This window comes from Rattus norvegicus, chromosome 2 (assembly GCF_021556685.1).
Source record: "Rattus norvegicus strain SHRSP/BbbUtx chromosome 2, alternate assembly SHRSP_T2T, whole genome shotgun sequence".
In the NCBI taxonomy this organism is placed as follows: domain Eukaryota; kingdom Metazoa; phylum Chordata; class Mammalia; order Rodentia; family Muridae; genus Rattus; species Rattus norvegicus.
Window position 1 is genome coordinate 121,838,352 of NC_141535.1, and position 14,395 is coordinate 121,852,746.

General features: G+C 46.3%; 1 protein-coding gene across 8 annotated transcripts; it reads left to right on the forward strand.

Moving 5' to 3' along the window:
• The first annotated feature begins 1,634 nt into the window (after nt 1–1,634).
• On the forward strand, nt 1,635–14,139 carry LOC147996223 (uncharacterized). 8 transcript variants are annotated; one of them, XR_015674396.1, is made up of 6 exons: nt 1,635–2,285; nt 2,534–2,632; nt 4,197–4,287; nt 4,860–6,093; nt 7,592–7,716; nt 13,683–14,139. XR_015674396.1 is itself a non-coding variant. In XM_087640321.1 (5 exons), the coding sequence occupies exons 1-5, from the start codon at nt 2,283–2,285 to the stop codon at nt 4,866–4,868; spliced, it is 255 nt and encodes an 84-aa protein (XP_087496447.1). In that variant the 5' UTR covers nt 2,123–2,282; the 3' UTR covers nt 4,869–9,037. The 8 variants fall into 8 exon arrangements, 2 of the variants coding, with proteins under 2 accessions (XP_087496443.1, XP_087496447.1); XR_015674410.1 differs by lacking the exons at nt 7,592–7,716; nt 13,683–14,139 and adding exons at nt 3,634–3,718; nt 4,013–4,107 and having other exon boundaries at nt 1,715–1,822; nt 4,860–6,231; XR_015674402.1 differs by lacking the exons at nt 7,592–7,716; nt 13,683–14,139 and adding exons at nt 3,634–3,718; nt 4,013–4,107 and having other exon boundaries at nt 2,147–2,285; nt 4,860–6,231.
• Nucleotides 14,140–14,395: the final 256 nt, after the last annotated feature.

The window sequence follows — 14,395 nt, forward strand, 5'->3', positions numbered from 1 at the left end:
GAAAACCATTCCAGACCTGGGAATTTGGTAAACTTTAAAGGGCATGAGAAAATAAACACAAAAACAAGCGAGTCTGAAAAGGTCTGGTTTGCCAGTGCAAGAGCACTGCATTTCAAGGTTCCAGATACCAGGGGGAGCACGCCCTTGGGTTTCTTAGCTGACAGGGCCCAGGCACTGGAGAAAGCTGCACAGAACATAGGAGATGCCTTCGTCACAGGAGCCTCACTGAGAAGTTATTAACATGAGCCAACGGGTGTAAACAGCGCAGAGTTCTCCAAATGACCACAGTGGCCAGATATGGGTGCCCATCTCCCAGAGTGAGATTCCAAATTGTTATGCTTCCCCGATCTGAATAAACGGTAATTGGGTGGAGACAGTCTGAACGGATAAAAGACTGTCCGCACTTGCTGCTTTACTCCTGTTCTGTAGTCAAGGCTCTTGGCCCTTGCTGATGCCTGGCTGTAATTCCTGACCATGGAGAGGAGAGAGTTTCGTAGGCAGATTTGAACCCGTGACTTGTCACTTGAGCCAAACTCACAACAAAAGAGATAAAAACATAAATTCAGGATTTACCTCATGTTTTATGCCCCAAATGACGTTTTGCTGAAAATGTCCCACTGTGTACACAAGGATCTGGTATTCGAATATCTCATGTAGCCACATTAATGCCTTCGCCATCTTTCCTAAAACCACGTTGTTTTTCATTTTTCCTAACGAAGCAATATTCCCTCAGACTGTAGCACAAGTGCATTACTAGCTTTCACTGTGCATGCCGTCCATCGCTGAAGGGGGAGGGTGCACATTCCACAGCACACAGTTGAGGTCAGAGGACACCTTTGTGAGTCAGCTCTCACCTTCTGCCTGGATATGGGCTCTAGGGTCTGAACTGTCCAGCTGGAGCAGGAAGTGTCGACCTGCTGGGCCATCTTTCAAGCCCCTATCTTTCACTTTGTGTCAGGCTCCAAAATCCAGGCAAGGGTGCAGCTGATCAGAATCTCTTTCCTCCCTCTTAATCTGAACATTCCTGCCTGTCTCCCTGCCTGCCACTTTCATTTCCCGATGATGCCTGTCCCATGTGCTCCCAGAGGAGACTTCCTGAGAGAGAACAGGGCATTCTCCTTTCAGTACCTCCAATCCCAAAGCTGCATACACACACACACACACACACACACACACACACACACACACACACAATGCACATTAATACACATACACACACAAACACACACACACACACACACACACACACACACACATTCACACACACAGAATGGAGGGGCTGAGGAGGTAGGACATTGATCATGGCCCTGGGGAATGTTGAAAATACGAGTGACTGCGTTTGATCAGAAGACACTCGTCCAGGCAGCCCATGACAAAGCATCATTGGGGAGCATGGCTGGACCAATGGGCAGTACAGCAGTTTGGCTGGCAGGCAGGATCAGAGGGAGAGGAGTCTGACGGGTTGGGTTAGCATTGGCTTGTGGCTGGGCTGCAAGATCTGTCAGCTCCAGATCTTTGTCCTTCAGGTTTGAAGAGTCAGATGAAACTGGGCAGGGTAGAGATATTATCCAGAAAAGCTTGCTTCCTGGAAACACACAGGGCAGTTGGGTGAGGTAACTGGGTGGAGATTCTTCAGAGAAACTGGTTAGAAGACCAGAGCTACGATCCAGGTCTTGATTACAGTGAAGTAATGAGAAGGGGGCGGTAATATGGAGACACTGCAAAGGAAGGACTCCCGGGATCTGGAAACCAACCTGCTAGCTACCAGACAGGATTAACAGATCACCTGTGATTCCAGACTGGGAGGCGGTGAGAAGCTGGAGTAGGTGGCCTTAGATGCATGCAATGCGTAGGGCTTAGGTCCATCTTGCTGAAAATGTCCCTCTGTGTACACAAGGGTCGGGTATTCGAGTTCTAAACTAGACATGTGCATTTGAAGTTGTAACCGTGCTGGCTTGGGCATGGGAAGGCTGCAAGATGTATACGTTTAGGTAGTTCTTGCATTTATGAGCTAGGAAAAGTTAGAAGGCTTGGAAATAGAGGGAGGCAGGGTCCCAGGGGTGGCTGCCTCTGACGTGGGGGTGGGGTGAGAGAAGAGAGGAGGGCAGAAGTGAAGACAAATAGTCATGAAGCAAACAAGGAAGGCAGGCTGTGCTTGGGCAGGAGGACTGATGTTTGAAGGCACGGGGCAAGAAGTCACAACACAGTGGCCAGGAGAAAATGACTTTGCAAAGGTGGAGGCGGCAGTCTAGAAAGCCACCAGTGCTTCTGTGATATAGAAAATGGTATGTGTGTGTGTGCTGGGGGCTGTGCGTGATGTCGTAGACCCAGGAAGAATGCCTGAGGTGCAGAGGAAGCCTGGAGCTGGGAGGGAGAAGGGAGGGAACTTGGGAATGAGTCACAGGGAGGAACCTGGTGAAGGAAGCCTGGACTAAGTTCAGGAGAGCCATGAGTCTGTGGCCCGAGGGACCAGCTAAAGGCAAAGCATTCCCTGCCTCCCGTTCTGGTTGGGTTTTGTCTGTAATCTCTGCAGGTGCATGCAGACACTGCAACTTGTACTGGCAGGCTCATCCTGCTGATAGCCCCTTGCTCGACTTCCAGACCCAACTGCATCGACTGCCCCTGGCACACAGTAAGCAATTGATAAATGAGGGAGGGTGCAGGGGGGCTAGCTCTAGACAGGAGGAGAGATTATCTTTCTAGGTCAGAAGAGAGGGGAGAAGCTGAGTCATCAAAGAAGGTTCCCCTCTTGCAAGATGGTTTCCGTCATCTTAGGGACATGGCGTCTGAGGGCTTTCCCCAGACAGGGCAGTGGCAGGGCCTGGAGGACACTGGTGTTTTCTGTGAATCAGCTCACCCACTAGACATGTTACCCACACTCCCTATAAGCTCGAGATAGCACTGGGTGCCATTGCTATTTTAACTAAAATAGATGTGAACATAGCAGACCATGGTACAGACCCAGGTCTCTTGACTGCAAACCCATGCAGTCCCCATGCCCCGCAGATGGAGCAGTTGTTGGGCTCGGATAGAAGAAAACATGAAGTGGAGTTAAGGGTCTAGCCAGGGTGAATGAACTTGCCCTTGTCTCATGTGTCTCATGTGCAGGCAGTAAGCTCCCATGACTTCCAGAAGCCCAGAGAACGCCAAGGCTGAGGGAACCCAGGCTCTGCTTCAGTCTAGAGAGGAAGGATGTAACCAAGGAGGATGCTGAGGGCCAATTCAGTAATTGCTTCAGGAGGCTGGATTTAGTCTCCCAGGAGACTTGGCGGCTCTCAAACTTTTCCCTTGCTAACGCCTCAGAGATCATCAAGGATGGAGCAAACTCCACCAGCTTGGTCTTTCCGTGCAGGCAGCTTCTTTGGTTTGTGGAGAAATGTAGCTAAGGTCTTCTAAAAGGTCCAGAGTTCATCTTTCCTCTGCCGTCAAATAAATTCCCTGTCACTCAATACCTATGCTGCCAATTGTGTTCTGAAAGAGATCCTTTTACTTTTTGAGTGTGTGTGTGAGTGAGGGTGTGTGTGTGTGTGTGTGTGTGTGTGTGTGTGTGTGTGTGTGATGTCTCCTAGTACTTTCTTGGGGACAATGTTCGAAAGTTCAAAGACTGTCTTCCTATCTTCCCACAAACACCAGAGGGGCGGAGCCAAACTGATGACCACTGTGAAGTAATCCTCTCTGAGAAGAACAGTGGCTTGTACTGCACTTACCAGGAACACAGGTAGAGGGGAGCCTCCACTATGTGTGTGTGCTCAAGAGCTTGAGGGAGCAGTTCTAGAGAGGCTGGTCTGTCTGTCTGTCTGGTGTGACTCTTATACCAATAGCTACATACTATGGCTTTTTCATTCAGAGACAACTAGGAAAAACTTAGATTCTGTTTTGAAGTGAAAGTAAAATTCAGATTCTACAAGCCTGCTCTTCTAGGTGTGTCCCATATATAAGTCAAGCAAACACAGCGTTCTGAAAGTTTGCTTTGCTTTGTTTTGTAAAATTTTGTCATTCTCAAATGTGGCAGATGGTGATATCTTGTGACATCAAAAGGTCAGAGAGTTGGAGGAGGCATAACTAATCAAACTGATCTAGAAGAACATGTCTCTAGCCTTTTAAAAGGTAGCGTGTAAATTCTGGCTGTCAGTTCAGTCAGCACTAAAGATTCGGCTCATTCTCATCTGAGGACTTAATTGCTCACACTATCCCAGATCACTCATGTGCACAGCTCACTCATCTCCAGTGGAAGTCCGACTGCTGAGCTCCCAGAGCACAGCATCGTGTCTGGCACCCATCAGGAAGGTAAGGCACCCATCATCTAGGTAAGAATTTACAGTGGATACACACAAATCAGTCCATCTGTCCCCACACAGAAAAGCATCGCTCACCTTCAGGATCTAAAACTTCTCTTGTATTTGCTTTGCTTGCCTAAGTTTAATAATCTGAGACAGACTCTCATAACAAACTATCTCTACATCTTTATGCCTGGGTGTGCAGTGCACGGCCATGCTTCTGGAAGCATCAGCTCTCACATTCTGACACGGTTAACACGTTCTTCTTCTCCTGGGTTGTGGCCGTCTCAAAGTATGGTCAGCCTCTGCACGCTGCAGCGTTAGAAGGTCTGCTCGCAGGGTTAATGTGTAATTCAAGCTCTTGTTCTAAACTGTCTAAATCTCAAATGTTTGACAAATGGCACCAAGCGCTGTGTGAATAAAGTAAACATTGACTCTCGGACAAGTAGAAGTCCCCACTTCAGCTTCTGGATTTTATACTAGAATGGTTTTTAGGCTATACGCTTATCAGACTTCCAAAAATGAACTTTCTATAAAAACCACACTGGGCCCCTCAGCTGTGTTTTCTTCTATTGCTTATAGATAAAGTGAAAACAGAAGAGGAGGAAGAGGAGGAGGAGGGGGAGGAGGAAGAGGAGGAAGAGGAGAATCATCATCACCACCACCACCACCACCACCACCACCACCATCATCATCATCATCAGCAGCAGCAGCAGCAGCAGCACTATTGAACTAGAAACAGTGCCAGGGTGTCCTTTTTTTCTCTCAGATTAATTTTTTTGGAACACCGAAGCCATGCCTTCCCCTATGGTGGCTCTCACAATGTACAGAAAAACAGCAGCTGCCTTGATTTCCTCCAGTGGCAGCTCAGATGAAAACGGGAGACACATTTCATTTTGAGGTGTCACTTCATTGCAAATAACATTTCACACACAAGAGAACTTTGAGAATGTCACTTGAAGTGTTTTAGTGAACATTATTCATGGGGGCTGTGGACGTTTGTTTCCCCATCTATTCAAGCCAGGAGTGAATGCTTGACCAAAATACAAGATCACAGTCGATGAAATTTGTAGAAAATCCCCAAAAACATGTGCATGGATTATCGAATGGCTTACTTGTTCTTAAAAAATTAGCATATTGAGACCAGGAACTTGTATTCAGGCTGAACGCTGAGAATATTAAGATACTTTAGTGGGCTTTGCTGTTGTTATGTTTTAACTTTAAAAATACCGTCCGCGGGCTGGAGAGATGGCTCAGCTGTTAAGAGCATGTGCTGCTCTTGCAGAGGGCCTGATTTCTGACTGCGGTACCCACATAGTAGCTCACAACTGCTGGCAGCTCTGGTTTCCTGGTACCCAATGTCTTCAACCTGGACCTGTGGACTCCTACATGTACATGGTGCATATAAACTCACACAGGGCCACACACGTGCACATAAATAATAAACAAATCATCAACAAATATATCTCGTCCAGATACCATATCCTAGGAAAGATTAACACTGCTGAGTTCCTGCCAGGAATGCGTAATCTGAGTTCAAACCCGAGAACGCCTCAGGCAACTGTAAATGAAGCTTGTCCCAGTTTAAGAGAGAACGAATTTTTTCGTTAAATGTTACTATTATAAGAGATAAGAAAATTCCAAAATTCCAAACTACTAAAGACCCATCGCGGCTGAAGGTAGGAACCCAAAAGAAGAGTAGAGTGACTTGAGAGATAACTGGTACACGGCCGGAAGTTCCACCATGCTGTTAGTGACCAATCAGATGCTGCGATGCATCAGAGTGCTGCTTGCTGTCCAATAGCTGAAGACAAAGGTACGCAATGCTAACACCCGAGCTTCCAGATAAGGGCAGAACGTGCAGATACTCTTTGAACTGCTGTCACTTTTTCCTTGTCTGATTGTTTCCCCCAAAGACCGATCAATCTGAACTTATTTTCAAACTAATTTTTTTAAAAAAAAAATCATCTTACTTGGAAAATAATGCCTTCTGGGGACTGTGGTCTCCTCTTGGTAGGAACCGTTGTTAGGGTTCTGTCTGCAGCCACCTGGCGAAGTTGAGCGCTGTCTCAGTAACTTTGTGACTGGATGAGGGATACAACTGAAAGGTTGAAAGACTTTGTGGCTTACACTTAAGTAGCCACTGATCAGAGGCCCCGTGTAGGGTGCATCAGCTTTCTCTTTAGGTGTTCAATGCCTTGTTCTAGCACTCAAGTTTCAGAAGAGTTGGCTTTTTTCTTGCTTGGGTGGCCATCAGTTCTGAAGGAATTTAGTAGACTCATGCTTCTCTCCAGGAGAGAAGTTTTACTTATTTTTTTTAAAAATGTCGTGTTTGTGTTTGTGTGTGTGTGCGCGCTCTTTTCATGGGCACATCTCAAGTTCTCCAAAGCATTTGCCTGTGACAGATTTTAAGAATTTTTCAGTCTTCAGTGGACTGTCCTCCTCACCTTGGAGTGTCCCTTCTGCGAGACATGTAATGCAAAGGCGTCCTTCAGATCCCTTGTCTTTCTCAGCCACTGCTCTTCCATCAATGCTCCCAATCCTCTCATTAAGTTTTTTCTCCTCCATGATATGATAGCTTCAAAGGTTCAGGTAGATTTAAAGTGTATGCTGGGCTGGTGGTACATGCCAACAGTGGAACACTCTGGAGGCAAAGGCAGGCTGATGGGGCCAACCAGGCTCCAGAGTGAGCCCATGCTAATCTCTTTGGTAAGTCTCTCCTAGGCAGAATCTCTGAATTTTGTGTCATTAGTTGCCCACATGTTTCCATGTTGTATTTTTTTCTTTGCATGTTATAGTCAGAGAACATATTACATGAGGTTTTCATGCTTTGAAATCTGTTGGGTCCTACTTGTGGCTCAGCTGATGGTCTGGGTGATCATTGGAGTGTATCTACAGCACTTACCAGCTATAGGACTTTGCTAGGTTGACTGTGTTACTTAGAATATTGCTGGCTTCCCCCTCTCATTTGTGGGTTGAATCTATGTCTCCCATGCTCTAGGCCAGGGCTTTCCTACTGAGCAGCTCCTAAGCACTTCTTTTTCCCTTTAACACTTTAAGATGAGGTGCTAGGCTTTCTAGGATGGCCTTGAACGTGAAGTCTTTCTGCTTTAGCTTCTCAAGTACCAGTATGGCCAGGCCTGGCTTCATGGTGATTTGAGAGCACTTGGGCTGCTGAGATGTCTGATTGTTTTGTTCTCTGATGCCCTTTGAGTCTCTTGTGAGTTTTAATGATGTCTGCAGGTCCGTACATACTTTTATTTCCTTCATTTATTTTTTATATAATGTCTTCATTTTGTTTTGTTTTGAGACAGGTTTTGTTTGTGGTCCAGGTTGTTCTGGAACTCCCTCTGTAGATCAGGCTGGCCTGGAACTTAGAGATCTGCCTGCCTCTGGTCCCCCAGTGCTGGGATTAAAGGCACGCACCACCACTGTCCAGGTAATGTCTTCCTTTTCTACCATAGTTTACTTACCTGATATTAATAAAGCCACTCAGTATTTGCACTGGTTATTGTCCCCATTTTTTGTTTCTAAGTATCTATTTCTCAGTAATGTATCTTTGTTGGACAGGATCTCTGCCGTCTTTGTGTGTTACGGTGATGTGTGCCTGTAAGCCGGGGTTTCTCGTCTCCTCGCATTCACTGTGACTATTGCTCGGTGGGGTTGTGTCTGTCACTTCCTGTCTGTCTGTCTGACCCTTCTCTGTTCTATGATATTCCTTTTCTCCTTCTGTTGATCTCATTAGATCCCAGCCCTGCACAGCATCAGCTCCTCCTATTTATGTAAATTGTCATTATTCACTGCGGTAAAGCTGGAGTTTCAAGTGTTTGCCTTCTAAGGAAACCACAAGGGAACCAGTCTTGTTAAAGGGACAGCCACTTACCTTTCTGGCTTCTTATTTCTACCTGCAGCTGGACTCTTGGCTTCTTGGCTGAAGCGCAGCTGAGCGCCCTCCATGTCTTGTTTCCATGGACTACGCCATCCTTACCTGATAGCCTCTATGCCATCTGGTTTTTTAATGCACACTGGTTTCTGTTGTGTACACATGTCTGTGCAGGTATGCAGGTGCATGTGCATGTGTGTACATGTGTGTGGAAGCCAGGAGACAGCCTCAGGGATTGTTCCTCAGGGCTCGTCCACTCTTTTTTTGAGACGGCAAACCCTGTCTCTAGGTTTGAGCTCACAGAGTAGCTGGGCTACTTGGCCACAAAGCAGCAGGCAGCTGAGTGTCTTACCTTCCTGGCACCTGGATTACAAGTATGTACATTCACTTGCCATTTTCACATGTGCTCTGGGTGCTGGAACTCAAGTCTTCATGTTTCTGTGACAAGTGATTCGGTCAACCCCCAATGCTAGACATTGTGTTGGGGGGTGTGGAAGGAAGAATTAATGTCCCGTCCCCCAGCACTGCACTGACCCATTGTCTTCTAGTCTCCATTGTTTCTAATGAGATTTGTCTTGTGTGTGTATGTGTGTGTATGTGTGTGTTTCGGCTTTTATGAATTTTTCTCTGCAGTTTTGGTTTGTGACATTTTTTGGCATAGTGTATTTTTCTTTCTTTTCTTTTTTTTTTTTTTTTTGGTTCTTTTTTTTTTTTCAGAGCTGGGGACCGAACCCAGGGCCTTGCGCTTCCTAGGCAAGCGCTCTACCACTGAGCTAAATCCCCAACCGTGTATTTTTCTATATGTATATATTGCTTGGATTTGTTGGGCTCCTCGTAGAGTCCTGTCTTTCTGTAAATACAGGAATTTTATGTCATCATTTTTCAACTTTTAAAAAATGAAAGTTTACTGTAAAGAACATGAAAATGAGAAAGCCTGTGAGGCTAGCCAAACTCAAAGGCCATACGTTTCACCACACTCAGCACAGTCAGACAGCCATGCTGAAGCCGTGGAATTTGATGTTGGATTTTTTGCACTTCACTATCAATTAGATTTTCATACATGTCCTCACCACAAGCTCCCTCCCCCAAAATCCATGACACAGTTGAAACTGGACAAACAATGAACTTTATGTCATTATGACTCACAGGGCCACCACCTGTATCCACCCCTCTCCACCACCCAGAGTCTGCCCCATCCAACCCCTCTCCATCACACAGAGTCTGCTCCTGTGTCCAACCCCTCTCCATCACCCAGAGTCTGCTCCTGTGTCCAACCCCTCTCCATCACCCAGAGTCTGCCCATCCAACCCCTCTCCACCACCCAGAGTCTGCCCCATCCAACCCCTCTCCACCCAGAATCTGCCCCATCCACCCCTTCTCCATCACCCAGAGTCTGCCCCATCCAACCCCTCTCCACCACCCAGAGTCTGCCAATCCAACCCCTCTCCACCACCCAGAGCCTGCCCCATCCAACCCCTCTCCACCACCCAGAGCCTGCCCCATCCAACCCCTCTCCACCACCCAGGGTCTGCCCCATCCAACCCCTCTCCACCACCCAGAGCCTGCCCCATCCAACCCCTCTCCACCACCCAGAGTCTGCCCCATCCAACCCCTCTCCACCCAGCGTCTGCCCCATCCACTCCTTCTCCATCACCCAGAGTCTGCCCCATCCAACTGCTCTCCACCACCCAGAGCCTGCCCCATCCAACCCCTCTCCATCACCCAGAGTCTGCCCCATCCAACCCCTCTCCATCACCCAGAGCCTGCCCCATCCAACCCCTCTCCATCACCCAGAGTCTGCCCATCCAACCCCTCTCCACCACCCAGAGTCTGCTCCTTCTCATTCTCTGCCATATGTTGTACTATGTCCATGTGTGTATGTATAATATATATATAATGTATAAAATGTATATAATGTGTATACACATATCTACTGTAGGCTAGGGTCAGTATATCAGGGAGAATGGGCAATTATTTTTATTTCTGAGATTGTGTGACTTTGATGTTATACATTCTAGGTTCATCCATTTTCCTGCAAATTTTTTGATTTCATTTTTCTTCAGAGTTGAATACTACTCATATCTATGTTCATATATATATATATCTATATATATATATATATATATATCGGATTTATCCAGGATTTAGATCATCGAGGATCAGTGGGGTCCATTGCTCTGTGCCTGAAGCATAATGCTGTTGTAGCGAGAGTGGGATGGAAGAATCTGCTCACACAACAGCAGACAGGAAGCAGACTGAGAGAGGGCTGGGTCTCTGGACAAGATGCCCTTTCCTAGCATGCACTCAGCGTACTTGGTTTCTGCCCCTTCTCAGTACTGGCAACAAATTATAAACCCATCGATTAGGTCAGAGCCCTCATGTCCCAGTTGGCTGTCGGATATTATATTCTAGGCGGGGGAACCAAGCCTTTATCATACAAGGCTTTCTAGGGCACTCTGTGTCCAGCTTACTCCTGAAGATGATTTTGTTTCTTTGAATATACTTATGAAAGTTGCATTCAAATGTTTTGTATTAAATCTATAACATGACTCCAGGTCTTCTCGTGTTCAGTTGTAAAGGCTCTGGACTGCCACCTTCCTACAGGGAATGACTCCTAACTTAGCTGACAGTTCAGTTAGACCATCCCTCGAGCTCTGTCTTCCCACACATCCTGTCTGGGCAGGTTCTAGTTGAGCTAGGGCAGGCTGGCAGCAGAACGTTCTGAGACACAGACGTCAGTGATAATAGGCAGCCCATGATGTGCTGCTCCAGCACCTCTGGATGGGACCCTCCCTCAGTGCCCAGGTTACTTGGAAACTCTAACGCTCAACCTTCCTACCACTCCGGTTCTTTAATACAGTTCCTCATGTTGTGGTGATCCCCAAGCCTAAAATAATTTTGTTGCTACCTCATAACTGTAATTTTGCTGCTGTTATGAATTATAATGTAAATATCTGATGGCTACACACACACACACACACACACACACACACACACACCCCTGTGGAGGCCAAGACCCACAGGTTGAGAACCACTGATCACTGTTTCTTGTGGTGAGCTTTGGGTTACCTTACCACTTGTGTGTCCAGTGCTGCTTCTAACCACAGCCCATGTCAGGCTCCCACACAGACCTCCGCAGCTCCCTTTCTGTGTAGTTCTTGGCTAGCCCACAGATTCCCACCATTCTAGCTGTTCTGATTCCAGCTTGTTCAGAGCAGCCTCAGTGTCATGCACTGCCGCTCACCTTGAGTTAGGGTTTGAATCTGAACTATCTCCCGTGACCCCTAGTTGGTGGTGTCACTTAGGAAGTTCAGGAAATTTTGAGAGTTGGTCCTAGGCAGGGAAGTAGGTGATGGGAAGAGTCTTTAGGAATGTCATCCTTGCCCACCTCATGTGTGTCTCTGTCTCTCTCTGTTTCCTATATGCTGTGGTATGAACGACTATCCTTGGCCACACGCTTCTGTTGCTATGATCATCTGAACCAGAGCATGGGGCCAAACATCCATGGACTGAGCCTTCTGGAATTACCCAAATTAGCCTTCCTCTCTCAGGTTGCTTCTGTCAGTATTGTGGTTCTAGGGACACAGAAATAACTAGTTCATCTTGTTGTGGAAATTTCCCCACGTAGAGAGAGCTGGGCATCCCTGGAGACTAGTGTTGAGTTTCTGTTCCCAAAGGGATTGTAATTTTGGCTGCCTGTCCTCCATTTCTAGAAACAAGTATTTTGTTCAGTTTTATGATAATTTTCAAAGAAAGAGGGCTACTCTGGTCCAGTTACACTATTGTGGTTGGAAGCTCCTAAGGGTTTTTAACATTGAAGATGAAGAGGAGGAGGAGGAAGAGTGGGGAGAAAGGGAGAGGGAAAGGGAGGGAGACAGAGACAGAAGCAGACATAGACAGTAGAGAAAGCACCAGGACCTTGATGTTTACTGAAGGTTGAGTAACCTGAAGATCGTCCCATGAGATGTTTACCCATTAGAGCTTATGTTTAATGTTTACAGTTTAATAATATTAATAATGGTTATTTCCTATTATTGAACATTTGTACTTCATTTAAGATTTGAACTTTTCAAAAACAATTACTTCACTAGGATGTCATTTAAATTTAAATAATGTACTCTCCAGGCCATTTTGGCTGTTGTCCTTATTAATTGGTTTAGAAATATTGTAAGAAGAAAAGTAACTATTTTTGATTGAACAGTTTGTTTTAATTTATCCATGCTAAGAACACTACCATACTTTAATGAAATGTCATAGAAATTTATTAGAGGATAAGAAGAGTGGTTTGTAGTTTGCATGTGTTTTTTTCTCTGGAAATTGTCAATGGTTGTGGACAGTCCAAGGTTGCTGTACTGAATTCTGTTATGAATCAAACAGTGCTTGGGGTTGGGGAGGCCGCTCAATGGGTCAAGTGCTTGCTATACAAGCATGAAAATCTGAGTTTGGATCTCCAGCACCTGGTCTAGTATGTGTGTAACCCAGCACTAGGGGAGCAGAGGCAGGCAAATCCCTGGAACTAATCAGCTGGCCAGCCTAGTGGAATCTGTGAACTCCAAGATCAGTGAGAAATCCCGTCTCAAAAACACAAGGTAGAGAAATAGGAAGGAAGACACTTAGTGCTCATGCTGACCTCTGACCTTCACACCCCCCCACACACTGAAATGTACACATACATGTACACACATGTATGTACATGCCCCCCACAGACACTCATACACAATACACATACACACATATGCACATGCGTGCACACATATACACATGCACTTTCATGTACATGCATGTATGAGCACACACACACTAATGTATCGTGCCCCTACTGCCTTCAGAATTTCCCCTTTTGAAAGAGAACTGAAGACCCAGTGTAACTTCCTGCTGTGGATCTAGTGTGAAATATTGTTAATTGTAATAATAAAACAACTGCCTAACTTTGACCTCTAACACAGTTGCTTTCCAGTCTCCTTAGAAGGCTCGCTAGGGAAAGACAGCCCAAGCTAAGCTTGCCTCAGGACACCTAACTTCAGCCCCTGGATGATCAGACTTGCTGGTGAGGACCAAGGTGGAGAACAGCATCCTTGCCAGCCAGGGGCAGGGAGAATTTGCCTGCAGAGACTCAAGCTGTTCAACAAGGAGCAAACGTGATATCTGCCCATAGAAGACTCCCTGGACTTCTGTCTCTCCATATAAAGACAAGCTCCATAGGGAGGGCACACTATATTTTCAGAATATTACACAGGAAAATGGTTTAATACAACAATGAGAAAGAAAAGTAACACCATGATACAGGTTTAGAATTAGAACTTTGCAGGCCACCAAGATGGTTGCACAGGTGAAGACGCTGGCCACGAAGCCTGATTACCTGAGTTCAGGGGCAGGCGAGATGCTTGGCAGAGCAGTGTTTTGAAGTTTAGGTTCCCTGTGCCCCAGAGTTGGGTATGTTTACATATATGTATCATGAGGTGTCTCGGGAATGGGATCTGAGCCTAAGCAGTTCTGTATTTCTGTTTACCTTCTACATGCAGCCTGGACACATTCTGATACACTGCGTGCATTTTTACAGTCTACCACGAAGACATCTGAGGAATCTGACCCAGTGTGACCTCACGCAGGTGCTCAGGACATTTCTGATTTTGGAGCTTTTAGGACTTTAGCCTCAGATCTGGGATGTGTTATTTGCACTGTCGTCCCTGCTGTGGCCATAAGGAAACCAGTGCTACTGAAGAAGTGAGTGTTCCGAGTGCCTAGTGAGCTTGGAGCCTGACTCCAGAGGAGCTTAAGTCAAAGTTCATAATTTCAAATGCTTCTGCAGCTCCGGGTATAGCTTCAGTGGGAGAAGACATCTGTCTGTCCATCTCTTTACCCTACATTCATAAAGTACTGCTTAGGGCATACCTGGCCGCCAGTCAGGAAAACCACTCTTCAAACAGAGGTAGATGTGACCAGAAGATTAATGACAAGCGTATATGACAGCAGTCCAGGAAAAGAAAAAAAAAAGCAGACTCCTGGAGAGACACCCCAGAAATTCAGTGTCTGTGTGGACTTCAAAGAGAAGAAGTGAGAAGCCTTTGGCTTGCTTCAAGAACTGAGTGAGACTCGAGGCACAGATTCCAGGCTGAGGGAAAAACTGACTATGTTGCTCGCAGGCTGGGGCATGCCACCTCTACATGAAGTGAGGGTGTGAGGTATGGGCAGCATTAGTGAGCAGTGAGGGCCTGTGCCCTTGTTCACAGTTGCT